The 22,430-nt window shown below is 43.1% G+C and overlaps 2 protein-coding genes across 2 annotated transcripts; one reads left to right on the top strand and one right to left on the bottom strand.

Annotated features, from left to right (window-relative positions):
* Positions 1 to 3,070: 3,070 nt before the first annotated feature.
* LOC138631281 (hepatic leukemia factor-like) lies at positions 3,071 to 12,925 on the top strand. Its single transcript, XM_069716114.1, has 4 exons — positions 3,071 to 3,525; positions 4,663 to 5,049; positions 10,006 to 10,220; positions 10,713 to 12,925. The coding sequence occupies exons 1-4, from the start codon at positions 3,411 to 3,413 to the stop codon at positions 10,926 to 10,928; spliced, it is 933 nt and encodes a 310-aa protein (XP_069572215.1). The 5' UTR covers positions 3,071 to 3,410; the 3' UTR covers positions 10,929 to 12,925.
* Positions 12,926 to 15,064: 2,139 nt separating this feature from the next.
* On the bottom strand, positions 15,065 to 20,995 carry mmd (monocyte to macrophage differentiation-associated). The gene is made up of 7 exons (XM_069716115.1): positions 20,600 to 20,995; positions 19,379 to 19,460; positions 18,973 to 19,133; positions 18,415 to 18,489; positions 18,217 to 18,318; positions 17,625 to 17,694; positions 15,065 to 16,745 (listed from the first exon to the last, which is right to left on the bottom strand). The coding sequence occupies exons 1-7, from the start codon at positions 20,623 to 20,625 to the stop codon at positions 16,542 to 16,544; spliced, it is 720 nt and encodes a 239-aa protein (XP_069572216.1). The 5' UTR covers positions 20,626 to 20,995; the 3' UTR covers positions 15,065 to 16,541.
* Positions 20,996 to 22,430: the final 1,435 nt, after the last annotated feature.

Here is a 22,430-nt window from a genome sequence, read left to right as displayed (position 1 = left end):
TACAGCTACTCGAAATGCTCCGAGCTGCGTACAAACAAACAGTTAACTTATTTTTGCGTCTATTTTAAGCCATCGTTGCGATAACCGTTCCGTTCGTTATAACAAGAGTTCAGAATAGCTACTTCTTCTTCCTCTCATGTTGAACTGAGGCTGACCGGACGCTACGGTGACTCACTATCGCCCCCTTGAGGTGCGCAGTGGTACTTCGACACCGATTTGCACGTGGCATTGCCTGTTAGCGTGCTTTCAATTAAAATCGTATTTATATAGCGCTAAATCACAACAACAATGATCTCAAGGCACTTAATAGTGTAATGAACATTAGCAAAAGAAACCCATCAATTCAACTAGGTTCCCTTACTAGCGATAGATGGAAGGACAAACTCTCTTTTAACAGGAACCAGGCTCTGAGGCAGGTGGCCGTCTGCCTCGACCTTTTGCACCTTTGAATAACCAGAACATGCACAATCCCAGCCCTAAAAAAAAGAGTTTTCTGTCCACCCTTAAATGAATGTCTAACCTGGTAGAGATCAACGTTTTTGTCCCCAGGTAGAAGTGTGTGACACACCAGCAGCAGGTCAATCCTTTGAGCTGTTTAACATACAAACCTGCACACAGGACTCACTCTGTGCTGCCATGTCTCCATCTATACATACAGAACACGTAACCTCGTTCTGCCCGGCTGCCGTCGGCTCAGTTATTCTCCTTTTATCCATTCGTTTTTTTCCTAACAGTTCAGGGTTGCAGCTTCGGGCTGAACTGTAGAAACTGAGTCATCGAAGCAGCGAGCTGCTTTGCTGTATTTAGTTGAATATTTAACAAAGAGCAGTGTCTGGATCATGAATGGCAAATGTCCTTGGGGCCAATGAGACAGCTTCCAGATGATCAGACAGTTTAACACGTCCACACGGAGCCCAAGGACAGTCGATTAAAATACAGAAACAAGACTCCTGTTTGTTATGGATAGGTTTACAGAAAGGGATTCGCCCCTGCTGTCTGCTCCTAATCCTCGCCTTCATGTCTTTTCATGAGCCTTTTTTTTTTGGTCATATATCTTGTTTTCATCTGCAGCTTGTTATTCTCCGGTTGTTCAGGAGCTGTTGTTTTGTTGCTCATGATGCAGTCCAACGATTAAAAACAAACAAGCAGGCAGAGCAGAGCAGTAGCGAGGAGTTTCAGCCATGACTCAGCCACTACTACACTTAGAAAGCATGAGTTTCCATGTGTTCGCGGCCTGCACGGATAGAATTGCAGTCAGACAACACCCATTGGCTGAAAATAGGTCAAGTTTAGATTCACATCATACTTCGCTACGCTCTACACTCTGTCGCTCAGATTTACGGCCGAATGCGGCGGCGGCTCTCAGAGATCATTTTTCAACATGTTTGACACAAAATACTTCACACGGTATGCAAACACTTTAAACTGTTTGGATTTGAACCCGGGGCTACCTGAGGGGAGAAACCGTGCTCATGTGGTGTCACTGTCGCGAAATGAAGCTCCTTTTATTCATGAAGAGAAGGACGCTGGTTTCTGACTTTGAGTGCAGAATTTTGCATCCGAAGGAGTTTTATTTGGAAAGTTTGAAGTCTGGCTTTGGTCCGAGGAAAAGGGTGACAGACCGGTACGAGTTGAAAACAAACGTATTTGATCCAAACCAAAAGAAAGCAACAGGGGCTGCTTTCACGGGCGGTGTCTATAACGAAGGGTGTTTTCAGAGGAGCTCGCCTTCAGCGTTAATTACCTCGGCCGAGAAGGTTTGGTGTGTTTTGTTTGTTTTGCCAGCAGGTTTACGGAAAAACTACCAACCAGATTTTCCTGAAACTTGACGCCTCTGAGTCTGGTTCTGTTTTGAGGTTTCTTCCTATTAAAATAGAGTTTTCACATTTTCACGCTCAAACTTAAAACACAAGCAAGCAGAACCGGAACCGGAACAACAGCTGAGATGTGAGATTTACACGGACATCATTCAAAACAGTTTTGGAAATACATCCAGACGTATTTAAGTTGTGGTTTCGTAAAAAGAGGTCTGCGCTCTACGAGTACTCCTCTGGTTTCTGTAACGCTTTTTTGGTCGGGCCAGAAAAACACAAAATAAAAAACTCACTTTTAAATGTTGACATACGGGCTCTAAACACCTAGCGGGTGCTGTAAGTGTCAAAAAAAATTACACGAGAGCAACTGAAAAATGAAAACATCTGGTAAGTGTACAACAGGTATGATGGATGTGTTTCAACAGGCAAGCATAAATTACGCTGTCAATCGGTTGAGCGAAACGTCGGCTGTAAATCTTTCATGAGTCCGTATGATTTGACAGAAAAGCACGAGGAACAACAAGAACCCCCAACGCTGGTTGGTATACGGCTGGATTTAATCCTCTATGGTTCAAAGGAGCCGTTTGTGACCACCTTCCCAGCTCCATCCCATAAATCCATGGTGTGTTGCTTGTATTCATTTTATGAATTTATTAAAAAAACAACAAAAAAAACAACATTTTAACATAAAATATGATGCATTTTTCAAGACTAAATCCCTGGTTTCGCAACCATCTGACAAATTACCCCCAAAAAAGCATGTTTTAATGTTTAAAAGATTGATTTCCCCTCTAAACTTTGCAGCATTCATTTAAATAAATCAATTTATTCAAATTTGTTTACAAGATCCAAAAATATATTTCATTTTATTAGAGCTCCCATGATTTACCTCATGACTCCTGATCATTTTCTACACATTCCCAGACTCTTAAATTGGAGGGAAATTACACATTATTATATCAGTAACAATATAATAACGTCAAAATATGATATACCCTGTCATGACTGCATTCAAAGTACTTTTTTTTTTCCATAACGATTTTGAAAGTAGGGCTTTTACTTGCAATTGAGTATTTTGAAACTGTGGTTTTGTTATTTATTTATCTTCGTAAAATGATCTGAGTATTTCCGACGGTCAGTGAAGACAGCACGCTTCCAAGCGAGCTCGCTGCAATCAGGCGAAGTTGGTTTTTCTTTCCCCACGCCACCTGAACACACCGCGATGCTTTGACGTCACCGGCCTCCGTCTCCGCACATGGATGGAGGGGTGTAGAAGCTCCGCTCCCTCCTCCTCCTCCTCCTCCTCCAGCTAGTTGCCAGCCAGCTTCGACGACAGACAGCCAGCCAGCCAGCCAAGCCGCTCGCCGTCCTGCTGCTGCTGTTTGCTGCTGCTGCCGCGCGGAGTGCCCGTCTTCCCCCTCCGAGCCCCGGCGTTTGTTGCGCTCACCTCGCGCGGATACTCCACGCGCCGGTCAGCGAGTTTGGACGCGTCATTTTTTTTTTTTTTTTTTTTTCTGTGCGTGCGTGTGCGTGCGTTGCGGTGGGGGGGGAATTCAGTCTTTGCGAGATTTGTTCTCCAACTGCCCTTGAAGACATATGGAGAAAATGGCCAGACCTCTTTCTATAAACTCAACTTTCCTGCCGCCGACTCACGGCGTGCTGAAGTCGCTGCTGGAAAACCCGCTGAAGCTGCCTTTCCATCACGATGAAGGTACGTTTTTGGTTGTTTTTTTTTAACGGATAAAACTTGTCCTGCACGGTAGACACACGCACACGCACGCACACGCACACACACACACACACACACGCACACACTCTGCTTTTCGACGGCGGTTGTCTGTCGCACTCTTTTGCTGCTTGTTATTGTCGTTCTGTGGATTTGACAGCTTTCAGCGCAGCGAAGGACGCGGGTCAGCAGAAATCCACCCGAGTGACCCCTCGTACACATTCTGCGATCTTTGTCAAAAACAGAAACAATGTAATCTCATTAAGTCGAGGAGCGGCACAGATCGTGAAAACAGAAAGCTGTTTGTCTCGGCTGAATGTTAAGTTGACTGACAGGTTCACGTGAACTTCAGCTCAGTGCCCACGAGCTATTTTAGCGCAAACTTAATCCCTAAATTTGCAAAATACAGACTTAAATAGCGTGTGTTATTATTGTGACTGCGCTTTTTTATTTTTGTTATTTATTTAGCTGCCAGGCGCCGTTTATAACCTTTAAAGCGTCTTTCAATTGGGATTGATATTAGTGATACCGTCAGCTGTCGGTAGAGGGCGTCTTTTTCCTGCTCTCAAGCTGTTGTGAATGTTTTGCAGTAACTCCCTGTGTTTGTATACGTGAGTACTGAGTGTCATTAGATCATTTGAACATGAATGGAGACCTACTTTTATTTTTTTAACCTCTAAGGGGTCAGTTCGCACAAATAACAACATATTTCAGCAGTTAACCACGTAGATCTCTTCGGTTTTATTTGTCCCAAGGTTAAAAATAGACTCAGCTTAGACTTTAGGCTCCGCTTAAGTGCACTTGAAGTGAAAAGAGTTTTGATTTAGCTCACTGTTATTGGAAAATGGCACAAATGTACCTTCAGAAATAATTAACTGATGTTTATGAGTGTTTTTTTTTTTTAAACCTCTGGTAGAGAATAGTTTCCAGAAAAAAGAAAAAAAATTAGTATTTAAATTTCTTTTTACCTTTTTTTTTTTTTTTTAGTTTTTTTTTTTAACTTTCTATTTATACCCATGCGCTGACCCGTGGTCTCGCTTCCACAGTGGGGACAGATAATGAGATGTCTTTGTTGTTTTTGGGAATTAACTCAGAAAATGAAATGGTGCGCACTTCCCGCAGGGTTCGGCAAAGACAAGGAGAAAGAGAAGAAGCTGGACGATGAGAGCGGCGCCGGCAGCCACCCGCAGTCGGCCTTCCTCGGCCCGACGCTGTGGGACAAGACGCTGCCCTACGACGGGGACAACTTTCAGCTGGAGTACATGGACCTGGAGGAGTTCCTGTCGGAGAACGGCATTCCCGCCAACACGGCCCAGAGCGACCAGGCCTCTCGGACGGCGCAGCAGCAGCAGCCGCCGCAGCAGCCGCAGCAGCCGCAGCCTCCCCTGCAGCAGGCCCCGCCTCCCGCCCCTCCCGCGCCCTCCGTCGTGGACCTCAGCAGCCGCGCCACCACCTCGGTCCACGCCGCCATGGCGCCTCAGACCTGCCTGCAGAACCCCGGCACAGCAGGTGAGGACGCACACGTGTCGGCGTGCGGACCGACGGGCGCCTGAAAAACACACCTGCACTCGTGGGCTCAAATGTCAGCTGGTGGAGGGAGGAGGAGGAGGGGGAGGGGGGGGGGGCTCTGCTGTTTGCTCACCTGCCACACACACACACACACACACACACACACACACACACACACACACACACACACACACACACACACACACTCTCTCCACCATTCGAGTAACCGTCAACCACCCGAGATGAGATGCAGATACACAACCAGTTCCTGCGGTTTTGAGTCCCTGAAGGCATCGCCTCGTAGTGACCCCCCCCCCCCCACACACACACACACACACACTCCCTCCCTCCCCCTCCTTAATCCTCTGCTGGTTAGATCCACGCTGACACACGTCAGCCTGGTTTTTACGGCCCTGAAACTGGACTTTTAGACTCCCAGAGAACCGGTTCACGTCCCCAAAAAAACCCCAAAAAGTCCAGTTTTCTAAATGTTTCTGCGTTTCGGTGGTAAATCTTCAGTTTCACTTTTTTTTTCGTCTGTAAAACTTCCCAATAATTCCCTGCAGGGTTTCGGCAATTACTTATTTAAGCCGCTTGCATTCTGCTCGAGCTTAATTTATCATTTTGTCCCGCAGTGTTTCGACTCAAGCAATTTAATTTTTAATGAATTTACAGGCTTTTTTAAAATTTATTATTATTTATTTATTTTTAGGCTGCTGTTTATTGACATTCTCCTTTCTTTTTTTTCCCATGAAAACATGTTAAGAAGAGGAAGTTGGACTCATGTGATATTCAGCTTTTTCATAACAGGAAATGGTTTTATTGCCACGAGCTGACGTGAAGCAGGCGGTTGGTATTTAGACCGAGAGCGCTGAGACGGTGCAGCTCAGTGTTAAAGCTGCTGCGTGATTTATGTTTGGGGGCGTTTTGGTTTTGTTTTGGTTTTGTTTTCAATCCACCAAACACCACCGGGACGATTTAAATAGGGTTTTTTTGTTATTTTTTAAACGGGCCGACCTTCACTGTAAGCATAAACCGAGGGAATTTTTTTTACTTCACGCTGAAAGGCTGCTGACAAAGGATGTGTGTGTGTGTGTGTGTGTGTGTGTGTGTGTGTGTGTGGGTGTGTTAATCACCCGTTTATTGATCCTATCTGCGATCAGAGACGGAGGATGGTTGGCAATCGACTCGGCCTGATTACGTGAAACCGGTTCGATCCTGTTGCACGTCTTCTGGGTGAAATCGTCCATAACTTCCTCTCCCGAAGGAGACACACACACACACACACACACACACACACACACACACACACACACACACACACACACACACACACACACACACACACACAATAATTCAGGCCAGTTTTACCAAACAAACACATCTGCAGCCCAAAGTGCATTTAAATAAAAGGTATAAATGTACAATTGAATAGTTAGAATAAAACACAAATGGCCCTGTGTGTGTGTGTGTGTGTGTGTGTGTGTGTGTGTGTGTGTGTGTGTGTGTGTGTGTGTGTGTGTGTGTGTGTGTGTGTGTGTGTGTGTGTGTGTGTGTGTGTGTGAGTGAGGTCACATCCTCCAGTCCCAGTTTACAGCTGTTCTTTTCTGAAAGTTAATCATTCGTTAATGTCGGTTCCTCGTTAGATTTGACAACAGTTTAATGGTTTAATGATTTTCTACACGGACGAGGGGAAGAAGCCCAGAAAGCTTCGGCCTCACCGAAGACGTCGGAAAGATTAATTATGTTTTTAGTCGGAAAATGTCACCCCCCCAAAAAAAAAAATTGGTGTCGAAAAACGGGTTTTTCACGGCTTCCAGAATTGAAGGTGACGATGTTTTTATGGTCCAGAGACATGAAAGAAGAAACTTCTCCAAAAACTCATAATATGAAATTATTCAGCTCTTCCATGGACACCGTGTGTGTGTGTGTGTGTGTGTGTGTGTGTGTGTGTGTGTGTGTGTGTGTGTGTGTGTGTGTGTGTGTGTGTGTGTGTGTGTGTGTGTGTGTGTGTGTGTGTGTGTCACATGAACGTGGGGTTTCCCGCAGCGTGCCGGTCCATGTGACGGACACATGCAGGCGCCGTGTGCAGCGCTGCGAGCTGCAAACAGGAGCTTGTCACAGCATGAACCTGCTTGCTTCTCCCTCCCTCTCCCTTCCTCCCTTCCTCCCTCCCTCCCTCTCCCTTCCTCCCTCTCCCTCTCCCTCCCCCTCCCCCTCCCCTCACTGGGCCTCGGCTCCGACACACATCCCTGGACTCGGAGCCAAAGCACAGCTTGTACCCTGCAGAGATCACATGGACTCCGGTGTGCTGTTGTCACGTGCCACATTGTTCCAGCTCAGCGAGTCGGTCTAGTCTAACCAGCTACACCACCACTTACACCACCTCATACCACCACCACTTACACCTACACCACCTCATACCACCACCACTTACACCACCACCACCACCTGCACCACCAGTACCACTACCACCTACCACCACCACCACCATCTACTACCTACACCACCACCACCACCTACCGCCTACCACCATCTTCCACCCCCTACCACCACCACCACCACCACCTACCGCCACCACCATCTTCCACCAACTACCACCAACACCTACAACTTCCACCACCACCTACTACCACCCACCACCCCTACCACCACCACCACCACCTTCCACCACCACAGACAACAACAACACACCACAGTGCTGCTGCGCTCCACACAAGCAGCTGATAACTAAATGTTATCACGAGCAAAAAAACAAACCAAAGACGTTTGTTCTCTGCGGTCGTTCAGGGTTCTTGGGTCAGGGGGTTTTGCCGGGTGGTGCCTCTGCTGGCAGGGGGCCAAACGGGGGGTGGGGGTCGGGGGTGGGGGGTGTCAATCGGAGGGTGTGCCGCGGTGCATTCCTGCGCGTTAGTCAATGAAAGGCAGCTCGACGAGAAAACAATATCGGCGACTCTTAAAGGAGCTTGAATGTGTCGTGAATCTCAGTCATGAGAGATCCGTTTAATGTCATCTTCTGTTAGTGTCTCTTCATCTGCAGGTACGAGGTTGAAATAGATAGTTACTTTATTAATCCCACAAGGGGACTTTTTTTTTTTTAAGGGTTTGTTGGGGGACTATTTATCAGCGGCGGATTAATATATCATCTTAAGTATTTCTGGCAAAGTACCAAAAACATTTTTTTTTTGCCCTTTAACCTCCAAAGCAAACTCTCAGAGAGGAAGAAGTTGTTGTTCGGTGTCACGCCCAGTTCAGAGTTCAGAAGCTCTTGTTTATCGCTAAAAAAAAAATGCTCCCAGCGCCGCGTGATGCAAACACGTAGCGTGACACCGAAAAAAAAACCCACTCGCTCTGCCCTTTCAAAATAAAAGAGAGGGTCCCCTGTTTGTTTGATTCTTGCAGCTTTTTTTTTTTTTTTTTTTTTTTTTTGTATGTCAGGTCTGGACTACCTTTCCTGGCTTGTTAATTTTAGACTTCCTGTTCGGTGTGTGTGTGTGTGTGTGTGTGTGTGTGTGTGTGTGTGTGTGTGTGTGTGTGTGTGTGTGTGTGTGTGTGTGTGTGTGTGTGTGTGTGTGTGTGTGAAGAAGAGGAGGAGGAGGCACTACTTCCTGTCACTCTGGAATGTGCGGTCCATTAGTTTCAGGTCGCTGCCCGGTGCCGTAACGCGGATAATGAGTGAGATCAGAGTTACTCGTAAAGGTGATTAGGGCGAGGTGGTTCTGACGGACACCGGGTTTAGGTCGTAAGGAGCTTGGTCTCCGGCAGCGCTCGCTTTCTGAATGGTGGGGCGGTTAAGTTGGGCTATTCATGTCTCGGCTTACGGACAAATTACCTCCTGCAGAGTAAAAAAAACAACAAAAAAAACGTCCTGTGATTATTCGCTCCAGCCCAAACAAGCTTTTCTTTTAAAGCTTATTAAAGTTTAATAGACTGATCAGAAATTAACCCAAAGAACCTTTTAAATGTTGAATATTACGACTCAAAACATCAATTTTCTCTGTTTTCTTACATTTTATTGTCCAAATCGCATGTGTAGCTTTTGTTTACATTATTTTTGAGTCCTTGTGCAGCACTCAATTTAAAGAAGTGTTTTTAAAGGAACAACCCCGTTGAAATGTTCTTTTAAAATGAATCAAAGATCAACATGAAACATCAACATCAGGCTGAAGGCGTCCAGATGTTGCGAAGCCGATGTGAGAAAGTTCTTGTTTTCCGCTCACTTTTTACGAGGTGATAATCACCCGATTTAACAGTTGTTTTTTTTCCCAAACAAACAACTCGGTGTTTTTATTTTAATCTGAGAAATCTGCGCTGTGATGTCACTTCCTGTGGGGAGGACGGTGCCTCCCGATGCACACAAACATCCGGGTGTGTTTCTGATGTTCTGATGTCTGCAGCGCCGACCGGCTGTCACAAGTGCAAAAAAGTGTGGGTCACGATGTGTGAAGTGCTCTGAACTCCGAGCTGAGTTCAAGTGTCGGTCCGTACAAAGGAGCGCCGATGAAATGGATCACCGATTGTCCCGTTTACGCCTCGGATCAATTAGAAAAACAACCCTGCAGGACTTCACCTCCAGATAACACAAAAAAAAACCCTGTGGTGGGAAGTCGGCTGACAGTCTGAAGATAGGACAGGTTGTTAGGGTGCTTTTTAAAAGCTTGTGTGACAGCTCCCCCTGCTGGTCAGAGGAGGCGCAAATTCATTTCCTCTCTCAAGGGTCCCACCGCTTCCCACTCCCCCCTCCCCCGTTCCCCGTCCAGCTCCGTGAGGACTCTCTCACCATGTTGCGTAACCCATTACCTCCCACGGAGGCGCCAGTCCGGACTTTAATAGTGCCGTTCCCGCCAGAACCACCGACGGTTCCCCGATGACACTCTACACACCTTTTTTTCGTCAGGTGGCAGCTATATGTTTGGTTTTAAAAAACAAAAAAACAAATTGTCCCCCCTTTCGCAGCACTGCCCCCGGCCCGGGACACTCCCAGCCCCATCGACCCGGAGTCCATTCAGGTCCCCATGGCCTACGAGCCCGACCCGGCGGACCTGGCTCTGTCCAGCGTGCCGGGCCAGGAGATGTTCGACCCGAGGAAACGCAAGTTCTCCGCCGAGGAGCTGAAGCCGCAGCCCATGATCAAAAAGGCCCGCAAGGTCTTCATCCCCGAAGACCTGAAGGTGACCTGATGCTCCAGTAGTGGGGAGGAGGGGGGGAGAGGGGGGGGGGTTATTTGATTGAAACCGTTAAATAAAAAGAAGCTCGTGGTCTAAAATTCACTCAAATTGTTGTTGGATCAGAAACTATGTGATCAAAGAACAAGTAAAAAAGAATTGAGGCTAAAGTTTGAATTACTGCCCTGAAATGAATCCCAGACTTCTTTCTTCTAGAAAACTCCAAAAAAATAAAGCGACATCAACAAAAACATCTGGCAGATTTCATAAAAAAAACAGTCAAATTGAAGAACAAAAGAATAAAAGCAGGATTTTAAATGTTCTGCACATTAAAAAAAAAAAAAATCCACTTCCATCTCAATAATATGACTCCATAAAAATAATTAAAACAACATGCATGTGAAAACAAGAATGTCAAAATAAAAGCATGAGTTTGATGATGGATCGGTGTTTTCTAACCCGCCTGTTGCCCCCCCCCCTCCCTCCTCCCCCTTGCAGGATGACCGGTACTGGGCCCGGCGCAGAAAGAACAACGTGGCGGCTAAGCGGTCGCGGGACGCCCGGCGGCTGAAGGAGAACCAGATCGCCATCCGGGCCGGCTTCCTGGAGAAGGAGAACGCCGCCCTCCGGATGGAGGTGGCGGACTTGAGGAAGGAGCTGGGCCGCTGCAAGAACGTTGTGGCCAAATACGAGGCCCGGCACGGGCCGCTGTGAGCCTCCCTCCACCTCCACCTCCACCTCCTCCACCTGCCCATCAAACACCCACTCCCCAAAGAAACACCCCACTTCCTCCTCCTCCTCCTCCTCCTCCTCCTCCTCCCCCTCCCTCGAGTTTGAAGGACAATGTGTCTCTTTTGATGGCACTGCCCCCCCCCCCCCCCCCCACCAAGACACACCTGTATGATTCTGGTTATTATAACTGTCATTTTCTATCATAAGCTTCGACTCGTCCGTTTCCTCCTTTATTTGTATTTTTTTTTCTTTGTTCACATCGTTTTGACTAAAAAAAAAAAAAAAATCAAATATATATACGGTATCCATAGATAAATATATACATATATTTACACATGTATACTTCCCACTTTTTAATGTACTGTGAGGAGTTTTAATGAGCCAACCTCCCCTCCCCCTCTGCTACCTTCCACTTTTTCAGAAACGATGCCATGCTGTTTTGTTGTTCACTTTCATACCGGTTATATATATATATATATAAATATATATATTTTACACGTGAGATCAAGCGTGTAAACTGTTAGTTTCCCTTCTTTTCTTCGTGTCTCCGTGACGTGTCCACGAGCCCTGAATCCTGTTTGTTGTTTGTTTTTAACCCCCCCCCTCCTCCTCCCCCCGCCCCGTAACAGATTTTCTTCTATTAGCAGCAATTTTTGTTTTGTTTTTTGTACTCTTTTTCTCGATGTTGTATTTTTTCCGTTGTCCAACCCTCCCAGCGTTTTAAATGCTCCTCATCTCCGGACTTCTTCGCTATTTAAAACAAAAACAAACAAAACAAACACAAAAAAAACCCCGTGGTGTAGATTTGTTTTTCTTTTGTTTTTTTTCCGTCATCGGACACTGAGCAATAATTCCTGTCCACAGCTAAACTGACATCACTACATGCTCCTCCCCCACCCACTCTCTCCTGGCTCCGCCCCTTTTCGAACCACTTCGTACCTTCAGAGCTCCCCTCCGTTAGCTAAGCGTAGTTAACTTCTGCACTAAACTGCGTCTCTCACAATCTGCTCCGGTTTCCACTCAAACGTTTCCGCCGCCTCATATTTATCTACCTTTTATTTTCTCAGATGGAAGATTGTTGTTTTTATATATATATATATATATATGTGTGTATATATATATATATATATACATGCATATGTATATATATATATACGTATATATGTATGTGTATATATGTATGTATATATATATATATGTATATATATATGTATGTATGTATGTATATATATATATATATATTGTTGATATAATTGTTAGTATTAATGCTACTCTTGACATCGTTGTTGTTTAGCCTCCTTTTTTCCGATTTAAGCATGATTTCCGTCACAGAACGAAAAAGCGACTTCTCTCTCCTGTTATGACCTTTTTTCTTTTTCGTAAAGTTGTTGATAATTATTTTTTGCTTCTGTTGAACGTAGCATGATTTAATACGAGTGTTTTTATTTTAGAACTCAATACAGACGTCTGTAGTCTCTTCTACGTAGCTCTATGTTCGCCTTCTTTTTTTTTTTTTTTTTTTTTTCGAGATGGCTGTATGAATGTAAAAGATGTTGACAAACAAAAACAAGTTGGATGGTGTTGTCCAATACTGTGGTTCACCCCGATCATTTTGTTTACTGCAGACCAAAACGATTCGCAAACAGATGATATATTGGTTACAAGAGATATGTTTATATGAACCTAACCTATAAGTTGTTCTTTTTGTACAGTATTTTTCCTATACATTACTGAACTATGTATTTTAAAGGCACAACAGATCCAGAAAAAACATTTATTAAAGAATACAAGTATATAAACTCAAAAGACGAATGCATATATTGGTATTTTGATATTCTATATTAGGTTAGGATTGTGGTAGTTTTTTGCAGAGATTAGTGGACATTCAGCAGCACCCAAAACCTCCTGGGCATTATTGTAATCATTATCATCCTTATTAATTTTATTATTATGATTATAAATATTATGACTACACTCTTGCTGGTGCCACTTTTCGGCTTTTTTTTTTTTTAACCCAAAAGAAGCTAAAAAAAAAAACCAAATGCATTTCAGAAGAATGTAAATACAGGCACCTTTTTTCATGAACCCACATCCATAAAAAATGGAATAAAACACACGCTTTTTGTTCACCGTATTTGGTGTCACAACCGCCGCGACACAATCCCAGAATTTAAAAGAGTCGTCCGGTGTAAACGGGCTTTTCATCTGCTGCCGCGCTTGTGAGTTTTGGTTTTGGTTTCCAATTTGACGGGATGAAGTTACTATGAAGGAAAGGAGATCTATAGCTGCTTCCTGCTGCGTGTCCCTGAACCTGAGTGATGGACACTGGGAAGCTTTTGTTTCTTCTTCTTTAATGAAGGCTTTCAAACAAACTCCAGTACAAATTGTTGTTTTTGTACCATTTAGACGACTTGACTTTTGGTCAGATCAGAGAAAAGCTTTCTTCTTCTTTCTGCTAAACTAAGCTGGCTGATTGTAGCTTCATATTTAATGCACTTGACCATCTTTAAAAGATTATAAACATTAATTCCAGATAAGAAATAATTTCCCCAAAAGCGAAACCATTCATTGATTCTAGTACACGTCAATGTGTTTAAAATCATCATCTGGAATAATGTGGCAGCAACATTTTCTACTTTTTTAATTTTTTTTTATTTACAAAATCAGTTGAATACATTTTTTTGTTCAACATTTCAAATTGTGTTTTTTTTTTTTTTTTAAACAACAAAAAAATTCCCTTTAACCTTAATGCACATGTTCATAAATGGAGTTCCTGATTATTATTTTTTTTTTATTCATGGCATCTCTGGACTTCCATATTTTGTGGCGACATGTTGAAATTTTCGTCTGTATTTTGTGTGTTTTCGCTTCTTTTCGGAGAAACGCGGGACTTAAAGCCAAAAACAGCCCCAAACTCAGAAAAATCTGAAAAACCTTTATCCGCCCCATAAAAACAAAACTCGTACATTCCAGTCTCGGTCCCGGACCCGATCTAACGCCGCGGATCCGATCCAAAGGTGTGTGCGATGTGAAAGGATTCTTTTCTAACCGCGAACTTTAGCGCTTTAGAGGGTGTGTTTTTTGTTTTTTTTCTTCCTGCATCTCATCTGCACTCGAGAGGGTTTTTTTGCAGCGTACATTGAAGACTGGAACGATGCCGCCCCAAATCTGTGGAGCATCTTTTTATGAAATCGTACATGGATATATATATATACATATATATATATCTATGTAGATATATATATATATATATATAGATATATATCTATATATAAATATAGGAAAAAGCCAATAATTAATCCACGTGTATCCCAAAATTACCTCACTGTCGAGTGATTTCACTACCTCACCTGGAAATGTTAACCATAACTTTGAGTCTATTCCAGTGCCTTGAATACACTGACTGTTCCCCGGTCTCTCAGCAATGTAAAGTTTTCATCCCACCGCCGCTCGGATAGGTTCAGATCTGCACTGAAGGGCTTCTTAGTGCATCAAAAATCGATATACATATATATATATTCGATTAATTACTTAATTTTGTTTTTTTATTTTGATTAATTTTGGACATTGCAACAGACTTGTAACCATTGTATTCATGGCAACACCAACAGACTGTTTCAGAGAGTAGAGAGTGTGCTCGGTCTCGTTTGTCACATGAACGGATGTGGAACATTTATTCGTGCTGTTCAGCCCTCGGCCTCTGTCTCTGTAATTTGTAGTGTCTAATAAAAAAAAAAATCCCAATTCTTTTACGCCGTGTCTTGTTTTTTTTCCTACACTTGTTTGTAAATTTTATTCTCAGTTCGTACGAAGAAATTTGCTTTCAAAACCGTTTAAAAAATAAAAACAAAACATCTTATCGATAAAGAATACTTCTATATTCTTCACTGAGATATTGAACAACTGAATTTAATGATAGCCAGACTGCAGCGTAACCGCTCACTGCTGAAGCCAGAAGGTTTTAAAAGACCTTCTGGGTCGTCGTCTAATTCCTGGAAAAAAAAACAACAACAACAACTGTCCTTCAAGGAAGATCGTGGTTTCAGGAAATGAGTCTTAATTGTGGCTGCAAATTGAATTTGAAAAAGGAATAAGGATGTTGTCTGGAGGCGTGGACGTTAGGTATCATCATTTTTATGGTCACATTAGAAAGGTGATATTTAGAAGTCCAGTTTTGTTCCTATATGCAGCACCATTAACAGCCAACGGAGCAGAACAAAGCAAGCAAACGTTTCTTTGTTTGTTTTCCTTGCGAAAGGCCAGTCATCAACAGAACAAAGACAGAAGATACAAACATTACAAAACAAGAGTGGTTAAAGAAGTTTCAACAAGAGTCACAGTTAAAAAAAAAAAAAAAAGTCCTACGAGGAGAAGCAACGAAAGGTCGGGAATCAGGAGCAAGTTTTACAAAACCAACAGAGAGAAAAAATAATAGGACCCGACGCAGACAGAGGACACTGGTGGAAATATAACACCGGACTACAGCACAACGCTCACACACACACACACACACACACACACACACACACACACACACACACACACACACACACACACACACACACACACACACACACACACACACACACACACACACAACTGTTCACTTTACAAATAAAGTGGAAAAACTGCATTTCGTCACACTGATTTTCTCGTTTCAAATTTCTCACTCTGAAATGTCGAAAGATCCCGTCGGTGCGCCAGCAGGGGGCGCTGCGTGCCGACCAGGAAGGAACAGAAAGCAGGAAGCATGCATCAGACAAAGAAAAAAAAAAAAAAAGTGCAAACCCAGATCAGATCAAAATCACTCAAAGATCATTTCGATTCAAGAAAGAAAAACAGGAAGAAAAAAACAACAACTTGTTTTCTTTCTTACAAACTAAATTAAAAAAAAAACTGACCACACTTTAAATTTAAATCAGCGACTTGATAACGGGATCGAAGAGAAACATTTTTGGTAGTGTCGTGAGTTGGCATCAAACGTGAGGTTAAGATTAATATCTTGCTTGTTCTTTGATCGATTAGCTCCTGATTTTGAATCGAATTTTGCCATTTGAAGCGACTTCACTTTGGCAAACGTCGACATCGGAGCCCTTTGGCTTCTTGAGTTCAACGAAAGAAAAGCGGTTTTCCTGAAATTCAGCCGTTAAAATCGACACTCGGCGTCTGAAAAATTCACTTCACTGATGAGAGCTGACTCGTAGCACCTCGCTCGATCGATATGTTGAAATCGGCTGAGACGGGTCGAATCTCCGAAGGACCCCCAAACGTGGAATGTAACCCGCCGAGCGATACACAAAAGACCTCTATCAAATTTATCATTCAAACGCTCGCAAATGTGCCGAAGGTCGATACCGAGAGTAAAAGGTCAAAACCGCCTTTTTTCTTGTTTTATTATTATTATTATTATTTTTTTTTTTTTACAAAACTGCTCTCAAAGTAGTAGACGCTGAAAAAGATCTGTCCTCGTTAGAAAACAGTAAACAATTCACGGTCGTTGTGTTCGTAAACTTTTATGGGCCGTCGTTGCAGTCGAGGGAGTCGACGGGACAGCGTGGAGCGGCGGGGGGAGGGGAGGGTGGGGGAGGCGTCCGGTCACGAGTGGAGGAGGGCGTCGCCGCCGGGAGCCTTGTAGAGGTATTTCCAGATGGCGTAGTAGTGCACGGACGCGGCCAGCGCCACGAACACGTGCCAGATGGCGTGGGCGAAGGGGATGATGCCGTCGCTCTTGAAGAATAACACGCCGAGGCAGTAGATGAGGCCGCCGCACGCCAGCTCGTGAAGTCCCTCGGTGTTGCTCTGCAAAACACGCAGAAGGAAACAATACGTAGCGTGTGAGGAAAAAAAAAAAAAGCGTAATTTGTGGAAGAGACGCTCATCAAAGTAGTTTAGAATGACATCGTAGAGTAACTTCAAAATGGCAGCTCACAGCTGGACCGTGCAGCTTTTATTTTGAAACGAGCGCTTTTAATTTGAAATAGACCCCTTAAATCTCTTCGGTTTAAAATCCACCGTGATGTCAAGTAAAGAATCTTTTGTGTAAAATAGATGCCCAAAGAGTCCAGTGTTGGACGATCATGTCCCCGTTCTGTTGTTTGGTTGTCGCTCCTTCCGTCCACCAGAGGTCCCCGGTCACCATCTCTCTCCATACCGTGTAGCCTGGTAAGCCCCGCCCACCTCACCTGCTCCCAATCCCCTGATTTGCCCCCAGCTGCAGCCCCTCTACAATCACCAGATGACGTCCTGTGCACATCCTCACAGTTTGAGCCTTTGGATTTGATGATTTCAGTTGTTTCTAACAGTCAACAATCAACAATCCAGCACGCAAGTAAAACTTTATTTATTTTTTTATTCCACCTGCTTTCTTTTTGTGCAACATAAACTTGCTTTACACCGAATAGTATTTAAGGGACTTAAGGCTGTTAAATTCACTGTCACCACAAGAGAGCAGCTGAAAACAAACCAGCAGACTCTTCTGTTCACATCTAAAAGGATCACGATGAGTTCTAAGAATAAAATGGATCCTTTATTTGTCTGTTAAACGCTGTAGCGGGAAGAGGAAGTCACACCTCCACCCTGCAGCAGAACTGCTGTGGGTGGAAGAAGAGGTGGATGTGGTGTTTCAGGACACAAACTTAAGTGTTTAAAAAAAAAAAAAAAAAAAAAAAGTGGCGTTACCATCGACGTCACGACCACCGCGGGGAAAAGTCCCATCATCAAATAGAAGGCCAGCTCGACAAGTTTATACCTGTTGGAGGCAGACGGAGAGAAAAATGTTCAGGGTGATGCAAATTCAGGGAAAAGGAGACGAGCGACAGGTGGTAGAAAACGATGATGTAACGGGCGCGTCCAAATGTTTCCACTCGAGAGGCGTTCAGGTGCTCGTTAATGTCACTGAACACAAAACAATGTAAGCTGTCGAACCTGCTTCAAACGGAGGAGGAGGATCTGTGGTGAGTCAGTTCTTTCATGTGAATTATGTATTGATAGTCATATAAATGGTTGTTCATTTGTAGGATTTGTCTCATTTGATGCTAATCTGATTTTTTTCTTGGTCCTCTTATTTGACGGCTGCATTATTTTAAAATGGATTCATGTGATTATTCTTTCAGTTCAGTCTGTTTGAGCTACGATGTTTAAAAATGTCTTTTATTATACCGTCTTACGAGAAATATTACAAAGTGGTGCTGATCCTGATTCAACGGTGACAGTTCGGCTTTGAAATTCACACAAACAAACGCTTTGTGATCCAAATGTGACACCGACTCACTTTTCGTGGTAGTTGAAGACGTAAACGGTTCCAGCAGCAGCCATGAGCCACACAAACCAGCGCATGTGTGCTGCTAGAGGTCCCAGTTCACGCAGGTTCAACCTGAAACCAGAAGAAAGAAAGAATTTGTTTTAATTTTTTTATTAATGCCGCATGTCTCCGTGAGTAGAAGCGTATTTCCCCCCGTGTGATGCTCACCACGGTGTGTAGGAGGCAGCGATGAAGAAGTAGATAACCACTCTGTCACACATGTGAAAACACTGTTCCATAGACCTGAAACACACCAGACGGGTTTTAAGTGTTTGTGACTCACTGACGTGGAGAAAAACACGATTTGCGTGTTCGTACAGGAGGAGAAAAACAAGAAAGAAATAATCCAACGGGTTTTAATGTTTCCACGAGCAGGCGTGACCCAAAACAGGGAGTGCTCAGAAACCGAAATGCATTCAAATTTAGCGACGCGATTAAGAAACGACGGCAACAACAGCAGCGCAGATTTGCTTCTTAAAACTAGATTCTTGTTGTGCCGCTTCGTGTCACTCGTCAGACTCGTTTATTCGTTTGAGCTCCTGTAACTGGAAGACTGACACCGAAAAAGAAAGAATATAATCCTCAAATTTAAGAGTAAAACATCAAGTCTCTTGAACGCAGCGTGACGGACAAACTGAGAAGGTTTGACGTTTGTCTACTTGAATGTGCATATATCCCCCCCCACCCCCACCCCCACCACCACCACCACCACCACCACCACCTCACCTCATGTGGCTCTTCTTCCAGGTGATGATGTGGAACACGGTGGAGACGAGGAAGAGGGCGCACAGGCCCATGCCGTACACCCAGGCCGTGATCTTCTCCCAGCCGTTGTCCGACAGGCGGTACAGGAGCGCCATGCCCACGATGGCCGGCACGATGAGGAGCTGCGGAGATCGAGGCGAGAAATCAGGACCAAAAAAAACGGACGAGGTCGGCATCTAAATCTCCATGGTAACGTACGTGAAACCAAACCGAGGCTCAATTAGGCCACGATACCTGGAAAAATCCCGGTTTAATCCCTGATCCAGTTTTTGTGAAACAGGCCCCCCCCCCCCGAGTTACTGTGTTGTTGTTGTTTTATTTAATGACGTTGAAATGTGTTTTCTACTGTGGAAAACCAGACACTCACCGCATGAGTGTAGCAGTTCGCAGCGTGCTCGTAGCAGGTGGGCTGGTAGCGGCAGTTAGCGGAGGCCCGTCTGTTCATAAACCTGAAACAAACACAAAACGGAAACGTGAACGGCGACAGCAGACCGGCTAAACACCTCGCAGCTTCTGTCCAACGGAGAAAATAAACAAAAACAAAACACAAGCGCTTATCCAAGAGAAAATGTTGATTTATTTTAAATTTTTTTTAAGGTTGGAAAACTTCCAGGTGCTTTCACAAAACATTTACACCAGGAAAACGCAACATGCATGTTATGATGCCCAAAAATCAACAACCCCGTTTCACCCCCAAAAAAACAAAAACAAAAACAAAAAGTTGGGACGCCGTGTAAAATGGAAATGAAATGCAATGATTTGCAAATCACAATAAACCTTTTTTTTTTTCTTGTTTCTTTTAAACCAATTAGACCAAAGAAAGCACATCAAATGTTGAAACTGAGAAATTTGATTGTTTTATGAAAGAAAATTTCATACAACATTTAAAAAATAAAAAAATAAAAATTGGGGGCACTTTTCTAAAACAGTAACCTGATTAGTGAATAATAATAATAAAAACAACAACAACAAAAAACGGTTTTTTTTGACGTGAAATAAAAACATTAAAATGCAAACTTGTAAATAAAACGCACAATAATTATTTTGTGTGTAGAAAACCGGCTGTATATGCAAGAAATACAGATATGGAGTTGAAAAGTAGGGAAGCAGATATTGAACTAATAGCAAAAACACAATAATAATAATAATAATAATAATAATAATAAAATAATAGGTTATTTTAATCTGGTTGTGAGTTTATGATTCAAGGAAATAATTCATATTTAGCCTTAATAGGTAGAGAGGTGCATTAGTTTTATATTGAGACAATCATAAAAGCATTAACAAAATAGATTTATACTTCATATTCAACAGGTTAACAAAGACTCAGAGCTGAAATCATTCATTTGTTGATTTTAAGTCTATAAATTGGTTTATCACAAGATCCAAGAAGTCAAATAAGTGATGTTTTTAAAAAATGTCTCATTTAATCCCAACAGTCCGAATGGATTTAGTCTTCTTCTCTCTTAATAAATTGTCTTAAAGGCGTGTAATGATTGATTTATTAAAGGTATTCATGAACATTTATAAAACATCAACAGTCTCAGCCTGCCTTCAAAACAAAACACCATTTTGACATTTCACCCACCTCTGAAAGCTGTTCACCCTCTTCATTTTCAGCCTTTTTCACCCACACGGAGCCAAGAAAAGAAAAATAAAACTAAAAAAAAAGAGCCAGCGAACAAAAAGCCTTCTTTCCAACGCGAAGAATAAAACAATAAAAGGCCTAGCATTAGCATGAGCTAGCTTTCGCTGCAGCTCCAAGGCACCGGCAGCTTTAACACCGCCACTACAAAAGGCACCATTTTAATCTTTTTCTCAATACCATTCTGGAGCAGAACACCGACTCGCTGCCTCGTCTTTTAACCGAAGAAAATCTCCATGAGCACCGGTGGGCAGCCGTAAAAACAAAAAAAGACCCTAACCCCCCGCGCGCGAGCCGCGCTGCTTCCCGCTGAGCCGCTCAACGGGAATGATTTCAGTTGGGAGCCTCCGCGAGCCCGACCGGTGGCGAGACGCCGAGTGACAGCGGCGGCAACCAATGAGCAGCAACGCTGCCGGCGCACGGGCCAATCAGAGGTTAGGTAGGCGGAGTCACGGAGGAGGAGCGTGACGGTCGGGTTTGCTCATAAAAAGGCTGAGATTGTGGCTGTTCATGGGGCAAACAAACAAACAAACAAACAAACAAACAAACCTGTACATAAATAAGCAAAAACTGCAAACAACTTTGTTTGTACTTTGTTTTTTTCTTTAAGCTCTCTGTTCTGTCTCTGTGTTTGTTGTATTGTCCCAGTCTGTTATTGGTTGTGTTTCATGATTATTTTCGTTTATGTCATGTTAATAATGCATTATTTGGCAAAATGGGTCTCCAAACCCGAAGACCGAAGTAATCACATGTAACAAACTGTCTTCTTAAACGTGTTGCTATAAACGATTTGCTTCATAGATCAGTTATAAGTTGTTGATATGACACATTTCTGGGTTGCCATGTCTGAAAACATCTGAGTCTGGTGTCCGTCCTCCTTCATCATGACACTTGCATTTTTTTTTAAATTATTATTATTTTTTTAAAGCTCTTAGTTTATCAGGAAGGCTAAACCCAGGGATTATTGGACCTTTGACCTCTTGAAAAAGATCAGCTGCACATCTGGACAATAATTAATACCTTTCTGATACTCTTAAAACGTGTGAAAACTAATCTGAAGGATGATTAGAATTGAATCAAACTAATGCTCATTAATTATTTTAACATTTGTAACTGAGAAATGGAGATTCATTGACTATAAAGTGCTGAATTTAAACTGTTTAATTTGTTGAAATGCAAAAGCTGGAAGCACTTTGAATGATCCCCTCGCTGTGCTCTCTGTCATTTAATTAAAAACTTCATTTAAATGAAATGCTGTATGAAAACTGACATTACAGAGACTATTTGATATTCAATCATAATTAACGGCTTAAATAGGAATCAGAGGATTTGTGGTTCTACTTAACACGGTGTTAACGTCCTCCTAAAAGGGAATAAAATAAACAAATAGTATTTTTGCTAAATATGTTAAGTGTCATGTTTGTCAGATTTTTATAGGCACAGTGAAATCTGCTCAACAAAACCTCCTTGTCAAAGCTGTGATACAAGATGTCCTCCTCAGATGGAGGATGTGACATTAAAAACGTCAGTCTGTGATTAATTAAAGATGCTAAAGTGACAACTTCCTGCAGGATTTATGACAGATTATTGGAATAATTAATAATAAAGGCAGAAATGAGAGAGCGATGCTGCGAAGTGACACACACACACACACACACACACACACACACACACACACACACACACACACACACACGACACACACACACACACACACACACACACACACAATATTCTGTTGGAATTTACAAAGAAAAAGTTTCACATCAAAGAA

The sequence above is a fragment of the Brachyistius frenatus genome, unplaced genomic scaffold (genome assembly GCF_029030835.1).
Source record: "Brachyistius frenatus isolate BFR_SWC_R1_liver_20210118 unplaced genomic scaffold, ASM2903083v1 Contig_151, whole genome shotgun sequence".
NCBI lineage: Eukaryota > Metazoa > Chordata > Actinopteri > Embiotocidae > Brachyistius > Brachyistius frenatus.
Note: the sequence above shows the minus strand (reverse complement) of the source record. Positions and strands in the feature narration are given on the sequence as shown.

Bases quoted from the DNA above. Each gene is read 5' to 3' on its own strand.
- LOC138631281 (XM_069716114.1), top strand. From the start codon at position 3,411: ATGGAGAAAATGGCCAGACCTCTTTCTATAAACTCAACTTTCCTGCCG. The intron at 3,526-4,662 runs GTACGTTTTTGG...CACTTCCCGCAG, and splicing joins GCCTTTCCATCACGATGAAG to GGTTCGGCAAAGACAAGGAG. The intron at 5,050-10,005 runs GTGAGGACGCAC...CCCCTTTCGCAG, and splicing joins GCAGAACCCCGGCACAGCAG to CACTGCCCCCGGCCCGGGAC.
- mmd (XM_069716115.1), bottom strand. From the start codon at position 20,625: ATGAAGAGGGTGAACAGCTTTCAGAG. The intron at 17,695-18,216 runs GTGAGTCGGTGT...TGCCTCCAACAG, and splicing joins GTCTTCAACTACCACGAAAA to GTATAAACTTGTCGAGCTGG. The intron at 16,746-17,624 runs GTAACGCCACTT...CGTGTTTTGCAG, and splicing joins CGGTGGTCGTGACGTCGATG to AGCAACACCGAGGGACTTCA.